Source organism: Acipenser ruthenus, chromosome 16 (assembly GCF_902713425.1).
Source record: "Acipenser ruthenus chromosome 16, fAciRut3.2 maternal haplotype, whole genome shotgun sequence".
In the NCBI taxonomy this organism is placed as follows: Eukaryota; Metazoa; Chordata; class Actinopteri; order Acipenseriformes; family Acipenseridae; genus Acipenser; species Acipenser ruthenus.
The window spans coordinates 27,493,306-27,516,318 of NC_081204.1; the positions used below are offsets into that span (position 1 = coordinate 27,493,306).

The following is a 23,013-nucleotide window of genomic DNA, read 5'->3' on the forward strand; positions in this document are numbered from 1 at the left end:
AATACTAAACAAAGGAGTTTGTGGATTGTCGTCATGGTTTATCCTTGGTAACTGTTTACCAAGTGAAATGTTTTTGCCTTGCCAATAATATGTATTTAACATGTTTAATGTCTGTGCTTTACCACCTGTTTATCCTTCATGATTTTACAATGCTTTACCTACCAACTGATCTTCCAGAGCAATACAATAGTTTATGGTGCAATGTAGCATTTGTGCACTGATACCAAAGTGGTATATTTTTATGTGAACACAATGGTTTAACAATTATATAAATCAATAGGCTGTAGTACATTGCTGTACCCTTTTGTATGGTGGCTTAGAAATACAAAACACATTGAATAATTTTGCATGAAAAATAAAGGATACACTTCAAAATATAGATACATTAACTATGTAGTTATACTGTATTTATAATGTACAGATATTTACTAGATGCAGCTTTGTGATTGTGAGGAAAGACATTAAAAACATTATTTTTAGTTATTTTTCCTGATCATATAATTTTGTTGAAAATACTGTACATGTAATAAAAATGTAGTTAGTGTATCCCAAATAAATATTGACATCGCAAAAAAATATATTCCCATGGGAAAAACAATTTACTAGGGGAACAAAAAATATTTTCAGAACAGAAACAGCATTTCTGGTTGACTATAAGCCTATGAAAGAGAGATATCAAACAAAATGTGAATATCTGCAGTCAACTGTCGTATTTTAAACAGCTCTCAATCAACATGTCCCTCATTCCTCTGGTCTGACACCATGTGTTTAGTTGGAAAGTTGACAAGCTGCAGAATTTTCACCTCCTGTTGCTTTTCATCACCACACTCGGCCCTGCCTTGACCCCTCAAATAAAGAGACCCCCTCCCTCGGCCTTGCTCTCCACACAAACACACAGCTCCACCAACAGGATTTCCTGTAGTCACCCATCACAACACAGAGACATGGGAAAAACAACCCCCCTCGTTTTCTACTCTGCAGATACCGTTACACAATAACAAGGGCTGTATCATCACTACGCTACGGGACAGATTTACAAAGCTTGTTCTCAAGTGCAAAGCTCCACCTGCTTCTGATCGGAGGCCAACAAAGTCACACGATTTCTCTGGGATCAGGAAGGAGAGCCACGTGGTGAAAAACAGTCACCTAGAGGCAGGGATAAGAGAAAAAAAAACACATAAGTCAATATTGGAGAAACATATATTAGTGTGTGTTGTTTACTAACAGACTTTATCTATACCCATATCTATCTATCTATCTATCTATCTAAAGATTCATATTACATTTGAAGTCACTTGCTCTTTAATAAAAGGCAGCCTGTGCTGTGCTTGGAAAGGGAACCTTTGTGACATTTGCTTATTGAAACTGCACTGTCTTGTTATGCAGGATAACAGGATTTGGAGTCCCAATGAAAGTGTAAGGCAGAGAGATTCCATTTGTCGTGTAATTATGAATAACCTTGACCTACTTTATCTAGCAGTACCCTCGCATTGTACTCAAACAGCAAAATATGAATCAACTGATCACCAATTGTACTAAACATTTATGGCCAATTGGACTGGTGGCTACTAAGTGCTTCTGTCATTCACTGATATAGTGACCATGTTCACTGTGATCTCCTAAGGTACTAGGACTGCTGAAGAAGGTCATTCTTAGCTTAGGTTACCATCAGACTATCAGGCTGGTTATTTAGATAACCTTGGTTGCATTAGTAAATCCACCACTGCAGACAGACTATTCTATTATTGTCTTGATTCCTGAAAAACAGTGCTTTGCGAGTGTGTGATTTCTGTTTTCTCTCTATAATAACTTTCTCCTCTGGGGAACTGGGTATTTCCAAAACACTGTGGCACAATCAGGGCTTCCATCAGACAGGATGTTCCCACAGTCCTCTGCTCTTCTCATTAACAATGTTTACAAGCAGAGGACTTAAAGGGGCAGGGTTTCTTTAAGGAGCAGTTTAGGGACAGCTCTATGATACAAGGTGTGTGGGGGGAAGGGGGTGTGTATTTTAATTAAATAAACAGCAGAGGACTTGTGCATATATTAATCCTGCAGGTAATTTAGTTATCCATTTATTAACAACACCAAACACACAAAAAATATGGTTTCAGTAAATATTGTAGTAAAATGTCCATCATATATACCGATTCGGGAAGGGATTATGGGGGCATGCCTCTCCTATTCATCACTCCTCTCTAACTTGTCCTCAGGAAAAAACTCACCTGGCAGCCTTGATGGGAGGGGAAGTGCTTGGCTTCATTGCAGTCCTACCTGTTGAACTGGCCTTGTCAGATCAGGTCCTCTTTCAGAGGGCAGTGGCTTCCTTGTAAAGGATACCAACCACCAAACTGTTAAAAGGTGTCCTACAGAGGGCGCCCTTTACAGTTTGGAATTCACTGTTTTGAAGTTATCAGGCCGACTTAACGGTTGGAGTGGAATTTTACTGAACCGTTCAGTGGAGGGCTTTGCACATTAATAAACATTCTGTCTGAGTTGTGACGATCCCTGGCAAACAGTTTTTGCAGTGTATGTCACATTCTTAAAGAGCTACCGTACATCTTCAGGGACTTATACAGTAGAACACGGAAAGGTTAAAACTATACTTGTGAAAGGTGTGGCAGTGACAGTACTGGAGCCACCTGTCTTTCTTTGATTGCACAGGGCATGGGCGGGTTTGGTGCTTGTAAAGGGTGAGGCTCGTCTTATAAAAGTTTCCCATGGTTAAAGCATAGCAAAGTGTAATAAAGCACTTTGCAATCATGGTAAAGCACCGGTATGTCTTGTAAAGACCAGCAAGGAATGGTAAAGCATATTAATAAACATGGCAAACCAGGGTAAATTATGGTAAATGCATAGTATAACTTTTGAAAAAGCATGGCAAAACTGCAAAAATACAATGCAAAAAGCCATATCTATGCCTTTACTCATGGATAGGGGTTGGTTTACTGTAGTGCAATTTGTAGCACATGAGACTAAACCCGTTAGACTTCCATTCACAGGACAGGTTAGGTACATCAGAGAGGCACTGTTGTCTAAGAGAGAGGCTAGCAGCACTGCAGACTGAAGCCTTCTTCTGTCTGTTCCTAAGGCTGAGTACAAGAAATAGACAGATTGGTTTGCTACAGGTAATGAAAACCGTGTTCACATGTACTTATTTTTCATATACAGAAAAGTCTGCCAATCTAATGCAAACAACAGCGTGCAATCTCCACAGTCTTGGAGTGATAAAGGGAACACTGGGCTCTTTTCAAAAAGGAAAGGCCGAGCCAGGCACTGGCTATGGAAAACAAAACCTTTTGCCAAATTCTGTATTACAGTAAATAGTCTATAACCATTCTTACAGTATTTTAACTGACTTCATGTAAAAATAGCTTCTACAGTATCGTAATTAGGTATGCAAAACTGCTGGTCTGCATTCCAATAAATGCGAGTCTTCAGAGCATGTTAAAATGGACGTTCCCTTAACATTGAGATTCTATTACAATACATGTCCTCTAGTAACCTTAGTAGACCCCATCAGAACCATTAGTCAATCACAACACAATGTTTGTGGAGATATACTGAAGTGGTCTATTATACTGCAATTGACTACCAGTGTGTATTGTCACTATTGAAAATAGGAAAATGTTACTGCTGTGGTACCATTCTACCAGTGGCTCATACCATTGTAACTGCCCTTGTGCTATCTTTGCTAATGTATTGCCACTCCTATGTTGGTGATTATTTGATATTGATACACACTTTTGTGAGATAGTCAGGAAGCAATAGCCTATCAAAGCGTCGACACTCAAGTTAATATTAACATGCTGTAACTCCCACGCCTGTGGCAATAATTAACCTCACTTTTTTCAGATGGGTAGCTTGTATATCTTTTTTTTTATTCTTCAAAAATGTTAAAAGCAACCAGACTGACAACAGGGCTCTGTATTTAAAAGAAGGAGAGTTCCGTGTTTTAGAAATGACTGCTTTATCAATTCACGTGGAACTGAATTACCAAAAAACTGAACAGGAACCGACGCACACACCTGAATGGCTGAAAGGATGGCATTTGTAATCTGTGCTTTCTTATCGCTAAATTGGTTTGCAGTTGAGTAGGGGTGGGAATCTCAGGTCTCATGTGGCACAGGTGCGCTGCAGCCAGTTCTTATCTATATTCTGCTCTTTATTAATATGTGCAAGTTTGTTTTATATGGCTCTGTAAATATAATCTCGCTGCAAGTGCAACCCACACTCGTTGGGGTCTCTCATAAAGTGCTCATAATTTGGCAGGAATCTAGTGTCAATTTTCAAAAATAATCTTGCACTGCAGTGCCCTCTTTTGGTAGAGCAGGGGGGTACATGATGTAGGTTACCCATGGCTGACTTGGAATGTTTTGTATTAGGAAAGTTCAGACTGTTACATTTTTTAATTTAATGAATCCATGGACTGATAAATAAACAATTAAAAGCTAAAAGTAATTCTGAAAACACTAATAATAAAACTGAGCACTGAGCTGACTGTTCTGTTTCTTGACCAGCAACATGGCAATAAAAATCATGAAATGAGTTCTGACATGGTGATAAAAGTAATTTGAGTCACTCAATAAATTGAATTGGCACTATCCAGCATTCAAGATACAGGATCATTTAGTGATCTCAGTAATTAGCTTTGTTTCCTTACATACATCTTACATGCAAGTCTCATATTCTTTTGCTGTACCTGGTTACATTTTCCAGATTATTTTTGAAGCTCATTTATTTTGCCCCTGCGCGTCATTAAATCTTAAAAGAAAGTTGTTATTCTAAAACTATAAAGTCTTTAAGATTATAAACAAATATACAGTATTTATTACCAGTAGTCCTTTGTCACTAAAGGTTTAGGTTACTAAATCTTGACTTTAGTGACCTCTGCTGGTAGGGATGTGCGTTTTGTCTGTACACTTGACATTTTATAATACAGTAGAACTGAGGGTCTGATTGCAGCTGTTTTATTGTTTTCACTAATATTTTGAGTTCAGGAGTTGCTCTTCTGTTTTGGCTACCTGCCATAGACAATGGAACACTCGTTTACCCTGTGCGTGTTACAATTTAGAAGTAAAACAAAAACTACTTGAATCACAAACACGCATTATGTAGCTCAGCAAACCATGCATCACAGGGGTCAGTCCATTGGTATAACATGTAAGATTTCACGCTAACTGGCTGTTTGCAATCAATCGTTTAGAGTGGTTCCACGTTCTGTTCTATGGAAGAGTATTGACGTATTGCATTTTTTAAACCCAAATCTCCCTTTACCTGGCTTTGAGCCAAGTGCTTACTGTCAGTAGCGATAGCCCTTTCTCATTCCAGTCAAATCTTTGTGCACGGAGATTATGAAAAGCAAACACCTAACAATGCTTCAGTCTCTTTTTGTCTGTAAAAGTATGTGCATGATTTATTTTTATGATTGACATGAGTGTTCTTAAATGCTATTGCATAGCTCTCGCAGTTGTCTTGAAGTTCGATGGAAATCAATTTGGTTTATTGATTGTGGTTTTGAAATAGATACTCATTAAACTCGATGGGTATCCCTCAAGCTATGACCCGTATTTGTAGTGCTAAAATATTTTTGTAGTTTTGCTCGTCACATTTTGATGCATCCATGTACCCAGTTTCATTAGTGCGTAGATATTAGTGCGTTTATTTCATGCATCAAATTTACTCCAAATCGACTACCAATTTACTGTTCATTTTTCATAAATCAGCATAGCAGTTCTTTGCCACCATGTGCACTTGAAACCCAGCCCACACGTTTTACGTATGCTGCTACCTACAATGAGATTGGTTGCACCGGTCACAGCTTGCTGCATACATATTTCACACATACACTGATTACATTATCCTTGTTTGCCAAAGACATTTACTGTACACACAACGACATTGCTGGTTTTGTGTTTTTGGAACCTTTTACCCTGCCCACAATACCGGACGCGCTCGTGATAGTCCCGCCTCTTTCTTTGATGTGCCCGCGCAAAGTGCTCGAGCAGGGAGCGAGCGCTATTGAACAAGGAGAAGAGAGGCGAAAGAAAGACACTCTTCGTCGGGATTACGGTATTGTTTGTGGGTTTGACGTTTCATATTTAAAACAAAAAAAAAATCGTGTTTTTAAAAACATTTTTAATAAATAAAAAATAATAATAATATCGCTGGTGTATGCATACCTTGGGAAACTCCGGATTTCTTTTTTTTATTCAAATTGAATTTGTTTCAACGGAAACAACACCAGACCGTTTTGTTGTGGTTTATGGCATGGGGCATCTACAATCCAGTATATTATTATTTTTTTTAATTATCTTAATACAGCTGTGACATGCTTAGAATGAAAGCGTACACACGTGTAATTGAATTCATATGTATTCAGTATCTCAACGGAAGTGGCAAACAACATATATAATCTGTTGTGTGTTGGTGGGTGAGGGGTGACAGAACAAACGTGGATGCTGTATACAGTGTAGCGCCTTATAAAACAACGGTTTTTGCTGTTTAAATTCAGTTTGTTTTATGTGGGGAAAGCAGCGGATGACCTGTGTCCAGTTTTACTGCTGTATGTATTGTAAACATTAGGAATTGCAGATTTAGAGAATGCATGGTGCTTTTAATATTATTGCCTGAAAGTGTTATTAGTCATTGATTTTCAGGGATAGATTATTATTATTATTATTATTATTGTTATTATTATTATTATTTTATTTTAACCTCCAAACAGTATTAAGACATTTAACTATTTAAAAAAAAAATAGACAATAGATTATGTATGTGTTTTTTTGTTTTGTTTTGTTTTTTTCTTATCATTATCAAAGGGTAATTTTTTAAAAATTGTATTTCTATAAAGATCCAATATTTATTTAGAACGAGACTGGATAAAATGTATTGTGTGTAAAGCGAACCCCTATGTTAGTTTGGCCATAAACGACTCCTGACTCTTTTTGCACTGACAACTGACAGCCCATGTCAATCGCTCTTAAGAATATATTACAGCCTCTCTGGCCTTGGTGTGTGGGAGAATGCCAAGGACTGGTTAATTTTTTTTTTTGGATGTTTTAATTATTATTATTATTATTATTATTATTATAAACCTGATTTTATCTAATTGAGTGTGTGTGTGTATATATATATATATATATATATATATATATATATATATATATATAGTGTAACTCAGTAGGCTATAGCACATGGGGACCGCAAGTTGCATCCATTGAATACTGTCTTTTTTTCCTTTTTTTTTTATATTGGAAGGTGTTTTGAACATATGTTTTTTTTTTTCATTCCAAGCTGTTATGGGAAATGCAGACTTTTCAATTTAAAGCAGCACTTCCTGGGCTAAAGATTTATGGATGGTTTTTGAAATTAGAGACAGTGAATCACGAGCTTGGTTAGGTAATGCTGCTAACCAACTATAGAGAAAATTTGCAGCTTGTTTCAAACAGATTTGTTTTGCAAGTCATTTAGGAGGAAGTCTTTCTAACCTGCATGCACAATTGGTAGAGCATCTGAACCTGCCTATGTATACAGGGTATCAAAAGAAACTTATCATTATTATAACCTTTTTTTTATTTAAAAAAAAAAAAAAAAAGGTATATAAATGATGGACATAAATGAAGACAAAATGTTTTTGGTTTCTTTTTAATCACTCGATCATTCATCCTTGACCATGAGTGACTGATTGAAGCATATTAATCACCTAATTAGTGAGACAGTTGATTGCACACTGGATATGGAGTGATTTCAGCTGTTGAATTGCAATCTTGAATAAAAGCAATAAAGAAAATCACAGAAAAAAAAAAAAATGCCACGTCTGTCAAGAGAGCAGCGCCTTCGTGCAATCGGCATTTTGGAGGCTGGACTAGGGCAGCGTGCTGTGGCTCGCCGTCTTGGGTGTTCACAGCCAGCAATTACAAACCTGGCGAGACGGTATAACCAGACACACACTGTCAATGACAGGCCACAAACTGGGAGACTTAGAGCCTCAACACCTACACCTTTGTGATGTCAATTGTTAATCAGCACAATAAAAAGTTTGTCATTTTTCGATCACATCTGGTGAATTTTATCCAAATATAAGTGATAACTTTCTTTTGATGCTCAAATATAAGTGATACGTTACTTTTGATGCTCAGTATAGTTGCCTACTTGTATGTTAAATGTAATGCCCTTTGGTTATGAGATCTGTACCTAACATGTCATTTATTCCAAGCCTGATCAGATCCTCTGGAGTGTCATGAATCCAGATGGTGCAGCTTGTTATGGCAGTGGTGATTAATCTGTAGTCCCACTATTGATTAATGCATCAGTCTGCTCAAGCAATAGTTAGAGCAGTGATGTAGCAGTGCACTTTGCCTCTGCACTGTTACACTTACAACTTAGACCTCAACTGGCTCCTAGCCGATAAGATAAGAATATTCTTATAATTTGAGCCACCTGTTTACACTTGAGCAGACCTGTGCCAGCTTTGGCCCACTATGCACGTGCATAACCCCTTAACCGTAGTGCATATCCAATGATGTCATTTCGACCACCCCTTGCGTGAAGACATTTCCTCTACCCAAAACACAGAGGCGGTAGTGTTTAAATCAACAAGCCTGTCATTTGTGTCCCTTGTGTGTTTCTACTTTGCCATCAGAAATGGAGCAAAGCATTGAACACTTGCATATCAGACATTTAAAGAAACAGGTGTTATTATATAGGCTACATTTACACATCAGTCTGACAACTCTTCTTATATGTAACTGTAAGTGCTTTTGGACTGGAAGCTAGTGATTATATATTCATATTCACAAAACTGGGAGTTTTCTTTTTTTTCCCCTTCAATTCACTGACTGCGTAGGAACTCTGAAGTCATTATAATAACAGTACATAATAACACAATCGTAATTTTCGTGGCAACTAGGCTTGTTCCACATTTATTCCACCGGAATTATTAAATGTATTTCCACATTATAACACAAATATAAAAGTATGTTTGTATTTTGGAATGCTCTCTCTCTCAGAGTTCTGTCAAAGATATTTTTTGGTTGTTGTCCGAGTAACAATCCCAATTTCCTGTTACTGTTGTCTGCGCCTGTTTGACACTGACAATGGGGGCATTGCCCACAAGTGTATGTGGCAAAAGTGAGCCATCTCAGGGGCAGCTGCATTCACAGTACAGCAAAAAATAGACCAAAGCCGTCGCAGAGCCCTCTGGAGCAGACCTCTTTTAGGATGGCTGCGTTTACGCTACATAGAAAAGACCTAAGCTGTCTCAGAGTTGCCTTAAAAGTGGCTAGTGTAAACTGGGTTTGAAAATCTTAGTCCTGAAAGAGCTTTAATTGGTATTTAGAATCTGCATTGGAGCACATTTTTGCTTGAAGGAAATTTAACTTTTATCTCCCGGTAGTAAACCTAATGCAAAGGTGCTTGGTCAGAAAAATGTGGAGGGAACCTGCTGATGTTTATGCCCTCCATCCCTCAGCAGTTGTTACTCCAGTGCAGAGAAAACTGGCTAAAATAATAATTCACTACTCTACAGGGAACTTGTTTATTTTTTTTATTTAACTATATTTGACTATTGCTAATGAAAGCATTTCAGTTTTATGTCTGAATTTGTTTGTATTGAAGTTGGATGACAATTTGTTTCACTATATACAGTCAGTTAACACTGGATGAGCTGATCTAACACACAATCTGTTAAGTCTCCCTCACTCTACATGCCAGAATTAATCAGACAGCTTGTCTAGGCATCGAGAGTAAGAAATGTGCAAGAAATTGGCAGGCACTCAATTAAGGCAATATACCTGCTGAAAATACATCAGGACAGCATGACATTCAGTGTCTCTGGGGGTGTGTGGTGTAAAAATATGGAAGTCATTACATTTTGCAAAAAGTGTGCGAAAACTGCATATTTAAGATCCTTTAACCACTTAACATGGTTACTCAAAAATATGTATTTGTATACAGCTCTGGAATTACAGAGAGCAATTACATTTATTTTAGATACTAGCAGTTTAAAATTATTATTATTATTATTATTATTATTATTATTATTTTAAAGATGAGTTTACCGTAAATGTTCTTCATTATTGTCTCTCTTTTGCGTCTCACTATGGTATCATTTCCCTCTTGTCTCCACAGTCTCGGTGGTGAGTAAAGATGGTGGTTCCCGAGAATGCCACTGAGATACAGCCACTAGGTCACAGTGCTGCGACTGAGCTGGGAGGTGGACCGGGTCCTGGGTTTGAGGCTGACCAGAATCAGTCTGTGCCAGAACTGGAGGAGGTCCGCAAGCTGCAGGACCTGGTGAGAAGGTTAGAGATCCAGAACCAGCAGCTCAGGAACCGGGGAGGGAAGAGCATGGGGGCTAACAGCAACCTTACAGCGGCAGGCAACATAAATGACAGGACCATGGGGGACGTCACATTAACTGAGGGGGTTGCAAATAAAACTGTCCCATTACGGCCTGATGGGAACATTAACTTAAGCAATATCGTCACAAACTTGGATGTGCACCTTCATGACAGCAATAGCAGTGTAGATAAGTTGACCAACCTAGAGCATGTCAATGGATTGGAGGTGGACCAATGTGACAATGTCAACAACTATTTGAACCTGCCAAGGAGTAACAGCGAGGTGTCCTATGACAAGGATTCGTCCACAACAGATTTGACAAACTGTGAAGGAGATCCTGGTGCTGAGGAGAAACTGGACCAGTCCGCTCTGGACGAGGTGGAAGTTTTGAACCTGGAGGATGGTGATGAGGATGAAGAAGATAGTTGGTATGTATTTTCACAATATGAAGACCCAGTTGCTCTTCCTTTTGAGATGGCAAAGGCTGCTACACAGACCAACAAACAGGGTTACTTTCTGAAGCTGTGAAGCAGTGACTCTTCACCTTTAACAGGTTGCATTGCAATTCTAAAATATACTTTGTATTGCCTATCATTTCTGGACTACTGTGGGCTAAAGGGCAGTATCGTCTCTACTTGATAGTGAATCAGACTGATATTAATAGCATTCAGCACTGATTTGGTTTGTATTTCAGAGTACTGTAGACCTGCATAATAAAGGTAGCATGGAAAGCATACAGTCACTGTGGCATGCTGGCTAGCTGAATTGTACTGTACAAGCTTGTGGTGCTAATTCGGGTAGAGGTGCAATCAGCAACCAACTTCTTAATCAAAAATCGGACTGGTGGAAATTTACAATAATTCTGCATTGAGTACTCTTTATTATTCAAAAACAATAAAAATGCATATACTCTTAACAAAGGAATCTTAAATGGGGATAGCACCTGCACATTAAAAAAACAAAACAAAAAAAAAAAAAAAAAAATGAAATTCAAGCTGCTGCAGTGTGTACACTGTTTTGTCATTTCAAGTCTTTTCACAAAACAAACATTACACTTTAAAGCTGCAGTATCTAGTACAAAAGCACATCATGAAAAAACACATTTGTAGGTGAAAAATGCTAAAATAAGTCGCTACTTTTAAAAAATATATAACCATGTGACATTTTTGGTCCACCAAGGGCTTTACATAATTTCTGCAAGTAAGAAATTGCAGTGTCCAATGTGAAACTACAACATGAAATAATAAATGACCATCCAAAGTAGTACGATAGCATTCAAATGTCCAATACAAAAAACGGTGCCTTACAAGCTCTTGCAGTGTCTAAAAAACAAAATCCAAAATATGGATTGTAGCACAACAGGAAAGCGTAATCAATCAGACTGCAGAGTCTGTATCATCTAATCAAAACTGCTGAACCGTTCTACGTTTTCATCATCTGAACCGAAGATAACTAACCCTGAATCATTCAATGCACAGAGCGCTTTTTTACATTCATAATAAAACAAAAACCTGTACTGGTGACGTGTGTAAGCTTAACTCTGGAAAGGTAAAGTAATCAGTGTCTGGTTGTGATTGTTTCTGTTTTGTAAAGATAATATTTGCTTAACTGTACCTTCTAAAGGGATAGTAAATAACAATGACCTGACTTCTGCCTGCTTAACTTTTTCTACACAGTAATAATGTTTTGACCCAAAGTAAGCATTGTGTTTGAGTTTATCCTTTATATTATTTGGAATATCAGGGGAAGAAAATCCACTTGTCCTGGGCACCCTGACACATTTAATTAGTCAGAAATCAAAAGTTTACCCCACATTGATAATCCTTGTGTATTTATTGAATGAATATAGTGAATTCTGAATACTGCTACGTATGTCTGTGCAGACATCTCCTCTGTAAATATAGTGTCAGTGGCAGGAAGGATCCAGGAACATGAATCTGATGAACGAGCCAGGCGAAACTGATAACTCAGATGTTGTGTCTGAGTTCCAAGGTTAGGACTTGGTCCATATCAGTTATGACTCTACTGTTAAGTAACTGGTACCATCCCAGAGGCATAATTGTTATATTGTATGGTTGCAGTTTGAAATTAATACTTGAATATTATGCCTTTTGTAATTTAGCAATTTGCAAAGTGAGAACAGTAGGACAATTAAAACGATGGATTCCAACTAATCCGGCAATTTTCTTATAATCCCAGTGTGCAATAAAGAATAAAAAAAAAACATTTTATTATTATTTTTTTGCTCTGAGTAGCGAGCAGTCTTTTACGGAACTCCTAAAGGAACATGGGTTAGTATCTTGTGCGCACGAGATGGTATCTCATGAGCACGGATTAGTGCTTAATACTTGTAAGAGATTGTGGTAACCTCATTAGATTTTTTCTTCTTTTGTAATTTCTCTTTGTCTTTGCTATACTGTCATTTCCGTAGATGAGCTACATTTTGCTTTGCAGTTGACCAATTTTCTGAGAACAAAAGTAGGATCAGGCTCGATCATCAATGTGTCGGCCCCAATAATAACTCACAAATCACTAGTTTTTTTGATTATTTTCTTTTACGATGTCCATTTAGGTGTTCTGTAGTCTTTTTATGGTAAGTAAATACAGTATTTTTTTTTGTACAATAAGGTTCACTTTTGAAGTGGGTCAAAGTTGGGGGTGGGTGCATTTATCCATCTGATATGCAACCTTTGTTTTGCATCCAATTTTTTATATCCTGATTTTTTAAACAGTTCGTATATTATACAGTATTAGGTATTGGATGCTAGAAACAACTGTTTTTTTTTAAATATAATTGCCCTGTGCTATATATAGAAGAAGCCTAGATGGAATTATGTATGCTCCAGTGATCCATCGCCCTGAATCTAACTCGTGAAAGCACCCAGGCCTGTTAGCAAAAAGTATAGTACCGTATCTCTTGCTTTGGATATAAATCTAAATAAAAAAAAAATGGTATCTTTGACCATTTTCATGGTAAATATAGTAATAACTAAATGTATATTTTGTATTTAATTAGAATGGTTAATAATTGCATCACAGGTGGGTCTTGCTTTACTGTAGATGTATTAATGACAGGAAAATGTGCTGCTGCTTGTCAGCAGGGACACTGGGGATGGCAGAAAACAATGACATGCATTTATGCGCTGTAATAACCATCTCCTGTGCATCTCACTAGTGAAACAGCCATTTCACAACAACCCTGTTTTAACCTCTGGCCATATTAATTCAATGATACATTCCACACCACACTCTTTGAAATGGTGGTTTTTAAAGTTGGTATGCAGTGTTCTATGGTTCTTTCAATAGTACAAGTTCAATTACAAGAGTGTCCTGTGAATTTTTTGGGGGGCAGCTTTGTTTTAGCCTATGGTCAAGTCAGTGATACAGATCACAGGATGTTCACAGATCAATGTTACTTTATGTTAACAAACCAGTTGATTAGATACATTATTATTATTATTTATTTCTTAGCAGACGCCCTTATCCAGGGCGACTTACAATCGTAAGCAAATACATTTCCATTCCCTTTAGATTTTGCTTCTGGGAATGCTTTATTTTTGTTAGTCCATTTATAGTTTTCTTCTGTAGAAAGGTAAATTTGTTGAAAAGGTGCATTCATATTTTATAGTTCAGGAATAAAATATTTATATTGCAATAGATTTCTTTACAGTTGAATGGGCAATTGTTGCTCAACTTGGCCGATCATAAGTAGAAAAATGTGAAGAAATTCTTGTGTTTCCCAGTCTGATGCACTTTAGCAAAGATGAAACTGTTGAAATGTTTCTCGGAAGCAGTCTTATATTCTTGTGCGGAGTCCCCTGTTTGCTACGTTTATTTCTTTTTGCACTGAATTTCATTTATATATATATATATATACATTTTTTTCTTTTTTTTTTTAAGAATTTACTGGAAGAATGACTTTGACTGGATTTTAGTAATCCTAAAGTGAGAGTTGTAGTTCTGAATTTAAGATAGTGTGATAGGGATTACTATATTTTAGTTTTCTCTGTGTGATTAACTGCATTTTGAAACCTCAAAACCAGTATTTTCTTGTTTTGTATAATAATTTATTGCTGGCATTTCTACATTAAGTGATTTAGTTAAACATAATTGCAACATTGAATATCGTAATCAGTTTAAAAGGCATAATCCATTATTTACTGTGGTGTAAGTATATGTGATTCATTTTGCAGAGTACTTAGTCTCTAGCACCAAGCCAAAATGGCACACTGTTTATCCTCTCCCAACAAGATAAGCGATATGCTGTTGTGTACAATATTGCAGCCTTAAAAATTGTTTTTTGAAGCCTGTGCTTGCTGCAACATTAACCTCTCCACTCAAAGCTCACAACCATTTACAGTGCTCTGAAACAATCTTTTCAGAGCAGCCAGATTTAAGGTTGATTCTGATTGTCCAATGTTTATAATGGCAGATGGCTTCTTTTCGAAAGCCATAAGGTGTAAATGATTGTGCTTTAAATTTATTAATAGGTGGTCTTTCTATTACAGATCCATTTACTCAGACAAAAGAGGAGTACTGCTGTAAGTCAAATAGAAATCCTTGAAGTTGAATCAATACAAACTTCTCAAGCAATCGTATAAGATCATATCTGTCATGGCAAACATATTAGTAACTAATATTGTGTTCGCTGAACCGCAATATCACTCTGTGATTCTTGTGTGTGCTAACATTAATTGATGGATAGGACTTATATGTTCATGTGTCCCTTCAAAGCTGAAATTCCTTGGCTATCAAAGACTTTGAAGAGGGTACTGTATATTAAAAATGGTTAATATAAACCAACAATTTCTTATTTTCATTTGAAGACTGATTTGTAGGCTATATTTTGTGACCTTCATCTAGGTTAAATGATTATTTATTGTTTAACACTAGAACTACTGGAGCAGTCATTTTGATCGATCACGTTTTTTAAAATGCATTTTTCTTCACTGATTTGGTAGCTAGGCGTCTGTGCTTTTATTACTTTTCCAAAATATATGTATTAAACATCTCAAAGCATCAGTACACCCAGGGTTGCAGAAACGTATGGAGATATAAGACGTTATACCTAGAACTACCGGAGCTGTCGTTTTGACCATCATAGTAAAAACAGTCATAGTGCACGTTAGATCGATCACATGATCGAACTTGAAAGCTTCGCTTTTATTTTAAATAGCTACAGGAGTCCTTTTCAGACATGATTTATCAACAACTGTAAAAATACTTATTGTCTAGTGAAAATGAATCTAACTCAGCAGGCACAAAATAAGACGGGTAAACAAAAAAACAAACAAACAAATCTCAGGCACTGTAATTGTCTACTGCTCCACAATGTCATAAGCTCCCGCTGCATCCTAAAAGTTGGCTCTGAGCTGCTAAAGCCACCCCATTTTATAGCCCAGCATTTGCATAAACTTGCAACATTTTTAAACAATGCAACCAATCATAACTCCCTTTCCAACACCACCCCCAAGTCTCATGTTGTAACAGGTGTCCCTCAGTGTACCAAGCAGGCTGCAAAAACAAACATAATCCTGCAAGAAAACAAACAACAACACAGAACAGTTTCGTTGTGTGCGACTATACAATGGGTTTATACGCATTTTAATATAGCTGTCAAAATGACAGCTCCGGTAGTTCTAGGTATATAGGTACGTCTGGTGGTTCGAGTGTTAATGACTTTTTTAAAAACATCTCCTAGATTAGTACAGGGTAGTGTGTTAGAAGACTTTGTTGTACTTCTCATATGTGGACCAGCACAGCTTATCCTATCCTATGAGTAAGACTGAGGCAGTACAGACTCAGCCTTGATGCTCAGTGGGCTTACCAAATCCTCTCCTGTCTAACAAATTAATTGTTTGTTCTCATCAAGAGCATAACGTGTTTTGATTGCTCCCTGTATGCATAGTTTTTACCTCGGGCTGCTTGTTAAACCAGTTATATAGATTGTATTCACTTATTTCTAGAGCTCTTGTTGAAGTAAACAGCTGGCAAGGGACTTAACACTCTACACTACACTTGTGTGTCTCTATCTCTGTATTCTGCTAGATGTTTGTTTCTCCATTGAGCTTGTCCAAGAGAAAGACCACTTGTCTTTGTGTTTATTGTAAGACCAATTAATAGATACTTAACTATGAACCTATCATTCTACACAGTCATACACAATTGCGAATTAGACCTATTGCTTAAAAAAAAGAAGAAAAATGAACACAAGACACTGTCTATAAATTACAAATAAAAGTGCATTAGATCTGTATCGCGCCTACCTCAGTCTAATACCCAGCATTTTTTAGAAATGTTCTTCCCGTTTGTTCTGCAGCCTCCAGTCTTCCTATAAAAAAACTGTCGCTGAATACCAAAGATTTTACAATCTTTCACTTATTCCCAGTGTGTTAAAATATTTTCTATGTGTTTACAGGTTGTACGTGTCTCCCAAGAAGAAGCTTTTAGCAGAACAGAGACCCGAGAGCCCTCTGAAGTGGTGCCGTCAGGTCCTGGACCACCCCAGCCAAGAGACTGAAGCAGCTTGCCGCACCCTCATGGGTCGCCTTGATCAGAGTGTGTTATTACACCTCCTAACAATTGGGAGAAAAGCTATCTAGAGGGGTTGGGTGGTGGTGGGGACGTTAAAACAATTAATAATAGGCAAGTCAATTTGTAAACTGTCAGAAGTTGAAAACTTTAAAATTCAAAGGGAAGCAATGGGTTAAATTGTAATGCTGACTCTTTAGTTTATGTGGAGGTTCTTGGATGCGGATGTTGTCTCTTTGTAGACTCAATCAAATAAGCTTTCTTAGAGAAAATATCCTTTGTAGGTCAAATGTTTTCTCACGTGACCGAACCCTGCTGTCGGCTTTGTGTAGTATGATTTAATTTGGAAAGAAAGTCTGTTGGCTGATCGTGTTATGTCATGATACATTGTTCAGATACCTTTACAAATAGCTTTCAGCTGGACTGTGATAAATTTGCTTTGTGTTCTAATTGTGTGATCAAACTGTTTCATTGATAACAGAAATACTTTGCTTTATACCTTTATGCACAGTAATTCAACTGGTTGTTTTTTTACAGTACATAAACTTTACATTTTTAAAATTATAGCGCTTTAGTCTTGCAGTTTAAAGTTAACATGGGCTAGTGTAAAGTCATGTGACTTTAAACAAATAGCATGTGCTTTACTCACTGTACAACCTATCCAAATGTATTTCAGATACCTATGTAAAGCAGTTGCTCTTTGCATATTGTAAAGGCAAATCTAAAACAAAACATCTCAAAAAACTATTGTTTTAGTTATCACTAGCAAACTTGACAAGTGATTTTTATTTTTTTCATTTGTTTTCTATTTTACTGTAGAAATGTTGTCTCCTTATATTGGATACTTTCCATTAGTTGAAACTTGCATTCCACTTGTTTGTTTTGGTTTTACTTAAAGTATGAATTGAAGGTTTGGTGAGTTCTATTAACCATGCATGCATTTTTCTGCTTGTTCCTTTTTCTAGCGACCCGATGGAAGAACATTTACAGCAGCCCATCTCAGTGTGCTTCTAGCTCCACCTCAGAAGTGGGCTGTGCTAGCAATGCCTTAAACTCTCCTGGGTATCTCAAATCGACTAACAAATCACTACTAACCTGTGGCAGCTCAGGTATGGCATGGCATTAACAAAATACAAAAAAAATGACACCCTTGATTTGGCCTGGCGGAGTCACACTGGGATACACTGCTTGGCCTCTACAAGTTAATGTGGCATTGTTTTTCTACAGTGCATGCTGGGTTGCATGTAAACATGGACTACCAAATTAAAAGTGACTGTATATAAATACACCTAAAGTAGAATATGTCCCTCATCTCCCATTTCCATAAATAAATGCATGACAAATTACCCTCTTAAACAGGTGTTTGTGTAAGAAAACATGGATATATATATATATATATATATATATATATTTTTTTTTTACGGTTTTAAAATTGTCATGAGTTCTGGTACTTGCTTGGTTAAGCTAATACAATAGATTTGCTCCCCTATATTAGTACAGACATTTGTTTTTCAATGGAATGTGAATGTATTTTGGGGACAAAGCTTCAAGAACAAATAGTCATGTTTGTCGGTATCTGATGATTAAAATAACCTCTTGCATGAAAACTGTATTACTGAGTATGCTTTGCATGCTGCTGATCTGCTCTCAAAACTTAAGAAGCCTTTTTTTCATGTCTGACAACAGTAAGTAAGGGAACTAGCTAGAAACCTTTTTTAATCCCAGTGCAGGGTAGGGTGGGTTAATAAGGTTAGAGCTACTGCTCTACCATACTTTAGAGTAGATTTATTATTTTTGTATGAATTAATATAATTCTTTGTCCTTGTAAATTTAAGGGAGCATGCACTCTGCCCTGAGTTCCCAGTCCTCTGTTGACAGTGAGCAGAGCACCTCTGATGACTCCATCTCAATGGGATACAAACTGCAAGACCTCACTGATGTACAGATTATGGCTCGCTTACAAGAAGAAAGCAAGTTGATTTATCTTTTTTTTTTTTTTTTTTTTTTTTAAAGATTACAAGACCAGGGATAAAAAGAGGCCTATAAGTTACTTCTAATATTCAGTGAGTTCTATAAGAATAGTAAAACTTAATTTGACTTAGATTTACCCCACAAATAATAATGGATGAGGCTTTGAGTTTTAAGACTTGAATATATGCTAATTTAAATATAAAAGAACTGACAATTTTACATACTAAAATTATATACATGTTCAAATACTGTATATCGATCAGTTGTTAAGGTATGTAAATGTATTGACCAAATAGCCACTTATTTTGATCATTTAATTCAATTAATATAAACTGAATTATTAATTACAGATCAGATTTATTTAGTTTTAATGCATTTAACCAATGTCGACATCTTGTATAAAACATACATTTTCAAACTTAGTATTTTTTGTTTGAGTAAATGTGAAAAAATTAACTGCAATCTTCAGATTTACCCCTCCCCATCCTAACAAGCTTGTTTGTTTGTGAACAGGCCTGCGTCAAGACTACGCCTCTAGCTCTGCCTCAGTGTCTCGACGTAGCTCCAGTGCCTCATTGCACTCACTACGCAGGGGAACTTACAGTGACCAGGAGTTCGATACCTACAGCCTGGAGGACGAAGAGGAGGATTACTCATTGTCTTACCGCAGCAACTACCGCTACTCCCCCTCCCCACTCAGCTCCCCTCGCTGCCAGTCTCCCAGTGCCATGGCGGAGTACAGCAGAGCCACTGCCCCGCATGCCCGACCCCCACGTAGATCCCTTCAGGGACCTGTCCCCGAGCTGGTCAAATTTGCCAAGAATGAAGGTAGGAAAACATTTAAAGGGGTGGGTATAAGTCCATGGGTCTGGAGATTTTATTTTATTTATTTTTTTAACCACATACAGTTGTGTGAAACTGGTAATGTCCTGTTGGGATTCTCATTTATGTACTCTTTTCAGTTCAGTGATTCCTGATGGGATAAACATGTGGAACAGAATAGCTTCAGGGCAGACTATAGTGTAAATACAGAGATGTTTCGTGCAGGGTGTGTCAAGATGTCTAAGGTGTTGTTCCCTGTGTATCTCTCAGATGACATGCGGCGCAGCATGCCCAACCTGGCCCGCACCAGCCTGCGCTCCCTGGAAGCAGTGAGGAACAGTCGCAGCGTGGAGTCCAACCTGCAAGGGCCCGGCAGCCGAATCTCCCGCTTGCAGCACACCTCCACAGGTCTGATTTACTGACTGTTCATTTTATTGTGTAACGTATGATTGAAAACAGTTTGACAATATTACTTTTGAGACAACTATTTGATGATGGGCACAGAACATCTGCTTTGTGCTTGAAACACCTCGCTTTTCTGTAAACCTTTCCCCAGCCAAGAGCTAGCTCTTTATTAATTTCATTTAAAAAATTCACATCTGCGTAAAGTGATTGTTAGAAAATAAGTCTAATCCACATTTAACAAAATGTATTTTGAATATTGTCATGTGTGCCTGAACTTGAGCGATGTATTCCTTGCTTTGACTTATTTCATACTAGTTTAATTAGTTGAATCTTTTTATCAGGGAGTTTATTTCTTTCTTTTTTTGTTTTTTTTAACTCTTTTTACAAGTTTTCTTTTTCACTGTCCTGCAGGTTTGCCTTCCAGTAAGCTGCGTGGCCCCTCTACTAGTAGCCAGTCACCGTTGTCAGTCCGTGCACCTGTCAAAGCTGTGGGATATGCAGGCTCTGTGGGGGCATCCAGGCAGCCTCTGAAAGCAGCAGCAGGCTTAGGAGGCCCTTCTGGGGTGAGCTGCAGGGTTCAGTCACCCACCTGCTCCAGTTCAGGCTCCACAGGAGGGGTCTCGTCCACCAGCAGGAGCACTGGAGTTGGGGCAAAGCAAACCCCTGGTCGAACCCATACCTCCCTTGGGGGTCCCACAGGCTCACCCAGGGGAAGGCTGCCCCAGCCATCCAGGAGGTATTGTACTGCCTTCACTACTCTCTCAACCCTGGCTCTGGAATAAGGATGCTCCCGCTGTTCATTTTCTACTGTTATACTTTCATGCTAAATAAATTATGCCATGTTACTTGTCTGACCTTATTCTTAGGATGTGTTTGACTATAATAAATTCCAAGGTTCCTTTAAATATGTGGCTATTCATACACAAGTAAGACCACAATAGCTTATTTTTTGTTTCCTTCATTTTTGGTGCTCTGCAAACTCATGGTCATTCACTTTTGAAAGGTTGTCTTAATTCCTTTTGGCTCAAAGTGTTGATTTATTTTCTTGTTTGCATATGTCCACATTTGATCCAAATTATAGGTTCTGTATTACAAACGTATTACATTTCGATAAACTGTGTAAGTAATTTAATGCTGTGAAAGCTGGATTAGTTTCCAGTTCCTGCCTTATGTTAATTACAGAAATATTCTCTTGTAGGGACCGAAGGGTACATTGGTCCAGTAACTCTGTCTTTCATCTGGATCCCTGAGCTTGAATCTGGCTTCATTTACAACTGACATCCACTGGGGGCAGTGCTTTCATACATATTCATAGTTTTAGATTAAATTTGTATGTTGTTCTGGGTGTTTAGTTCTCGTTTTACCTGATAGTTGAGTTGTTATAATGTTCCATAGATCCCAATTAGGTTTCATCTTGAAGATGGTCCAAGAGGTCTGTGAAACCAGCCAAAAATGTATAGAGTATGTGTTCTGTGTTCCAAGTAACCAACTTCTGCCTTGTGTTGTGCCTTGGAGGGGAAAATGTTAGGAAAACAAAATGAGAGAACATATACTTCCCCTCTTCACCTTGTTTTTACCAATCTTATTTGATTCGTTTTTTTTTTTTTATGGCAGGTCTCTGGGCTTAACGAAAACCTGCAGCCCCGTCAGAGATGAGTCCTGGAAGGATGGATGTTACTGAAATCCCAAAGAGCTCTCCCCGTTCCCCGCTGAACACAAAGATACACATCAGCAGCTCCTACTGAAGCACAAACCCAGCGGGCTGGGCCACAAGCTCTGTATCAGACACGAGAAAATATGCATTCCTGCTTAACAGGAGACACTTGCTGGTATTTTTAAACTTCAAGTAATCTGTATATGTAACATTTCCACATTTCCAGTCCCCAGAACCATAAAAGATGGTGGACTTTTTTAATGGTGTTTTGTTAGACTGCTGGACTGTTGAGATACAGAATTTAGTGTCAGCTGTGGAAGATTTATGGAAAACTTTTTTCTGAAGCAGAAATCATTTTGTAACCTCGAACAGAAATTTTTAGTCATCTTTTGCTACGGTGTATATAAGAATTGTTCTTGAGGGCAAATCAAAAAAATTCCCTTAACTGCAGAGGTCACATATTGCTACTCCAAGTAAAAATGTCATCGTACTGTATGCAAATGCCATCAAATAGTGTCATTTTCATGACGGGGGTGGGATGCTTTGAATCTAGTTTTAGTCTGAAGTGCTTTAGAGGAGAGAGAAAACTATGCTTACAAATGTCTGTACCATTTTATTATCACAAATACATGTTTTGCTAGCCATGGCAATGCACTACTTTACTGTTAGCCACAAATTCACCCAAAACATTTTTTTATAAAAAACAAACAAAAAAAAAAAAAAAAACATTTTTGTGTTTTATTGTTCAAGCCAAATTATACTCTGCCAAATGTTTGGCTTGCACAGGTTTTGAATCTGGGCATATACAGAGATGTCTGTGCATCTCTACATTTTTGCAGGTACATATGGTGAATGTAGGTCTTGGTGATCTACTTTTTCATGAAACTGACGAGTTACAACCATGAGTGGATACATGTTTCTAACATACTTTAAACTCTTAAATGGCTTATTTTTAGAAGCAGAAAAAAAAATACTGCAACCCAAACTACAGGAGCACATAGCTTTTGTGACATATCTGGGTTGAATTGAACAAGGAGGCCTTTTCAAACTCTTGTGAAGTCTACAATTAAGATTCTTTCAATGAATTCTAAACAGACGGTTGTGCTATCGGAACAAGTTAACAGATCTACACAAGCATTTTGGGTTCTGAAGGCTGCATCACCATTGTTTTGTTAAATTGTCTTAATTATCAACATAACGCTTTTTTTTTTATCTCTGTAAAGTGTAATCAAACATCAACATTGAGCACATTACATGCACATCTCTTTACCTCCAGCCCAGGGACA

The 23,013-nt window shown here is 37.6% G+C and overlaps 1 protein-coding gene across 4 annotated transcripts; it reads left to right on the top strand.

Annotated features, from left to right (window-relative positions):
- The first annotated feature begins 5,900 nt into the window (after positions 1-5,900).
- On the top strand, positions 5,901-23,013 carry LOC117411945 (SLAIN motif-containing protein-like). Of its 4 annotated transcripts, none has more exons than XM_058989245.1 (9): positions 5,903-6,081; positions 10,132-10,772; positions 16,763-16,902; positions 17,841-17,984; positions 18,711-18,845; positions 19,360-19,674; positions 19,939-20,076; positions 20,485-20,809; positions 21,688-23,006. In XM_058989245.1, exons 2-9 carry the CDS (start codon positions 10,150-10,152, stop codon positions 21,752-21,754), a joined length of 1,887 nt encoding a protein of 628 aa, XP_058845228.1. In that variant the 5' UTR covers positions 5,903-6,081; positions 10,132-10,149; the 3' UTR covers positions 21,755-23,006. The 4 variants fall into 4 exon arrangements, with proteins under 4 accessions (XP_058845231.1, XP_058845228.1, XP_058845227.1 ...); XM_058989244.1 differs by having other exon boundaries at positions 5,905-6,072; positions 21,688-23,005; XM_058989247.1 differs by lacking the exon at positions 5,903-6,081 and adding an exon at positions 6,546-6,565 and having other exon boundaries at positions 21,688-23,007.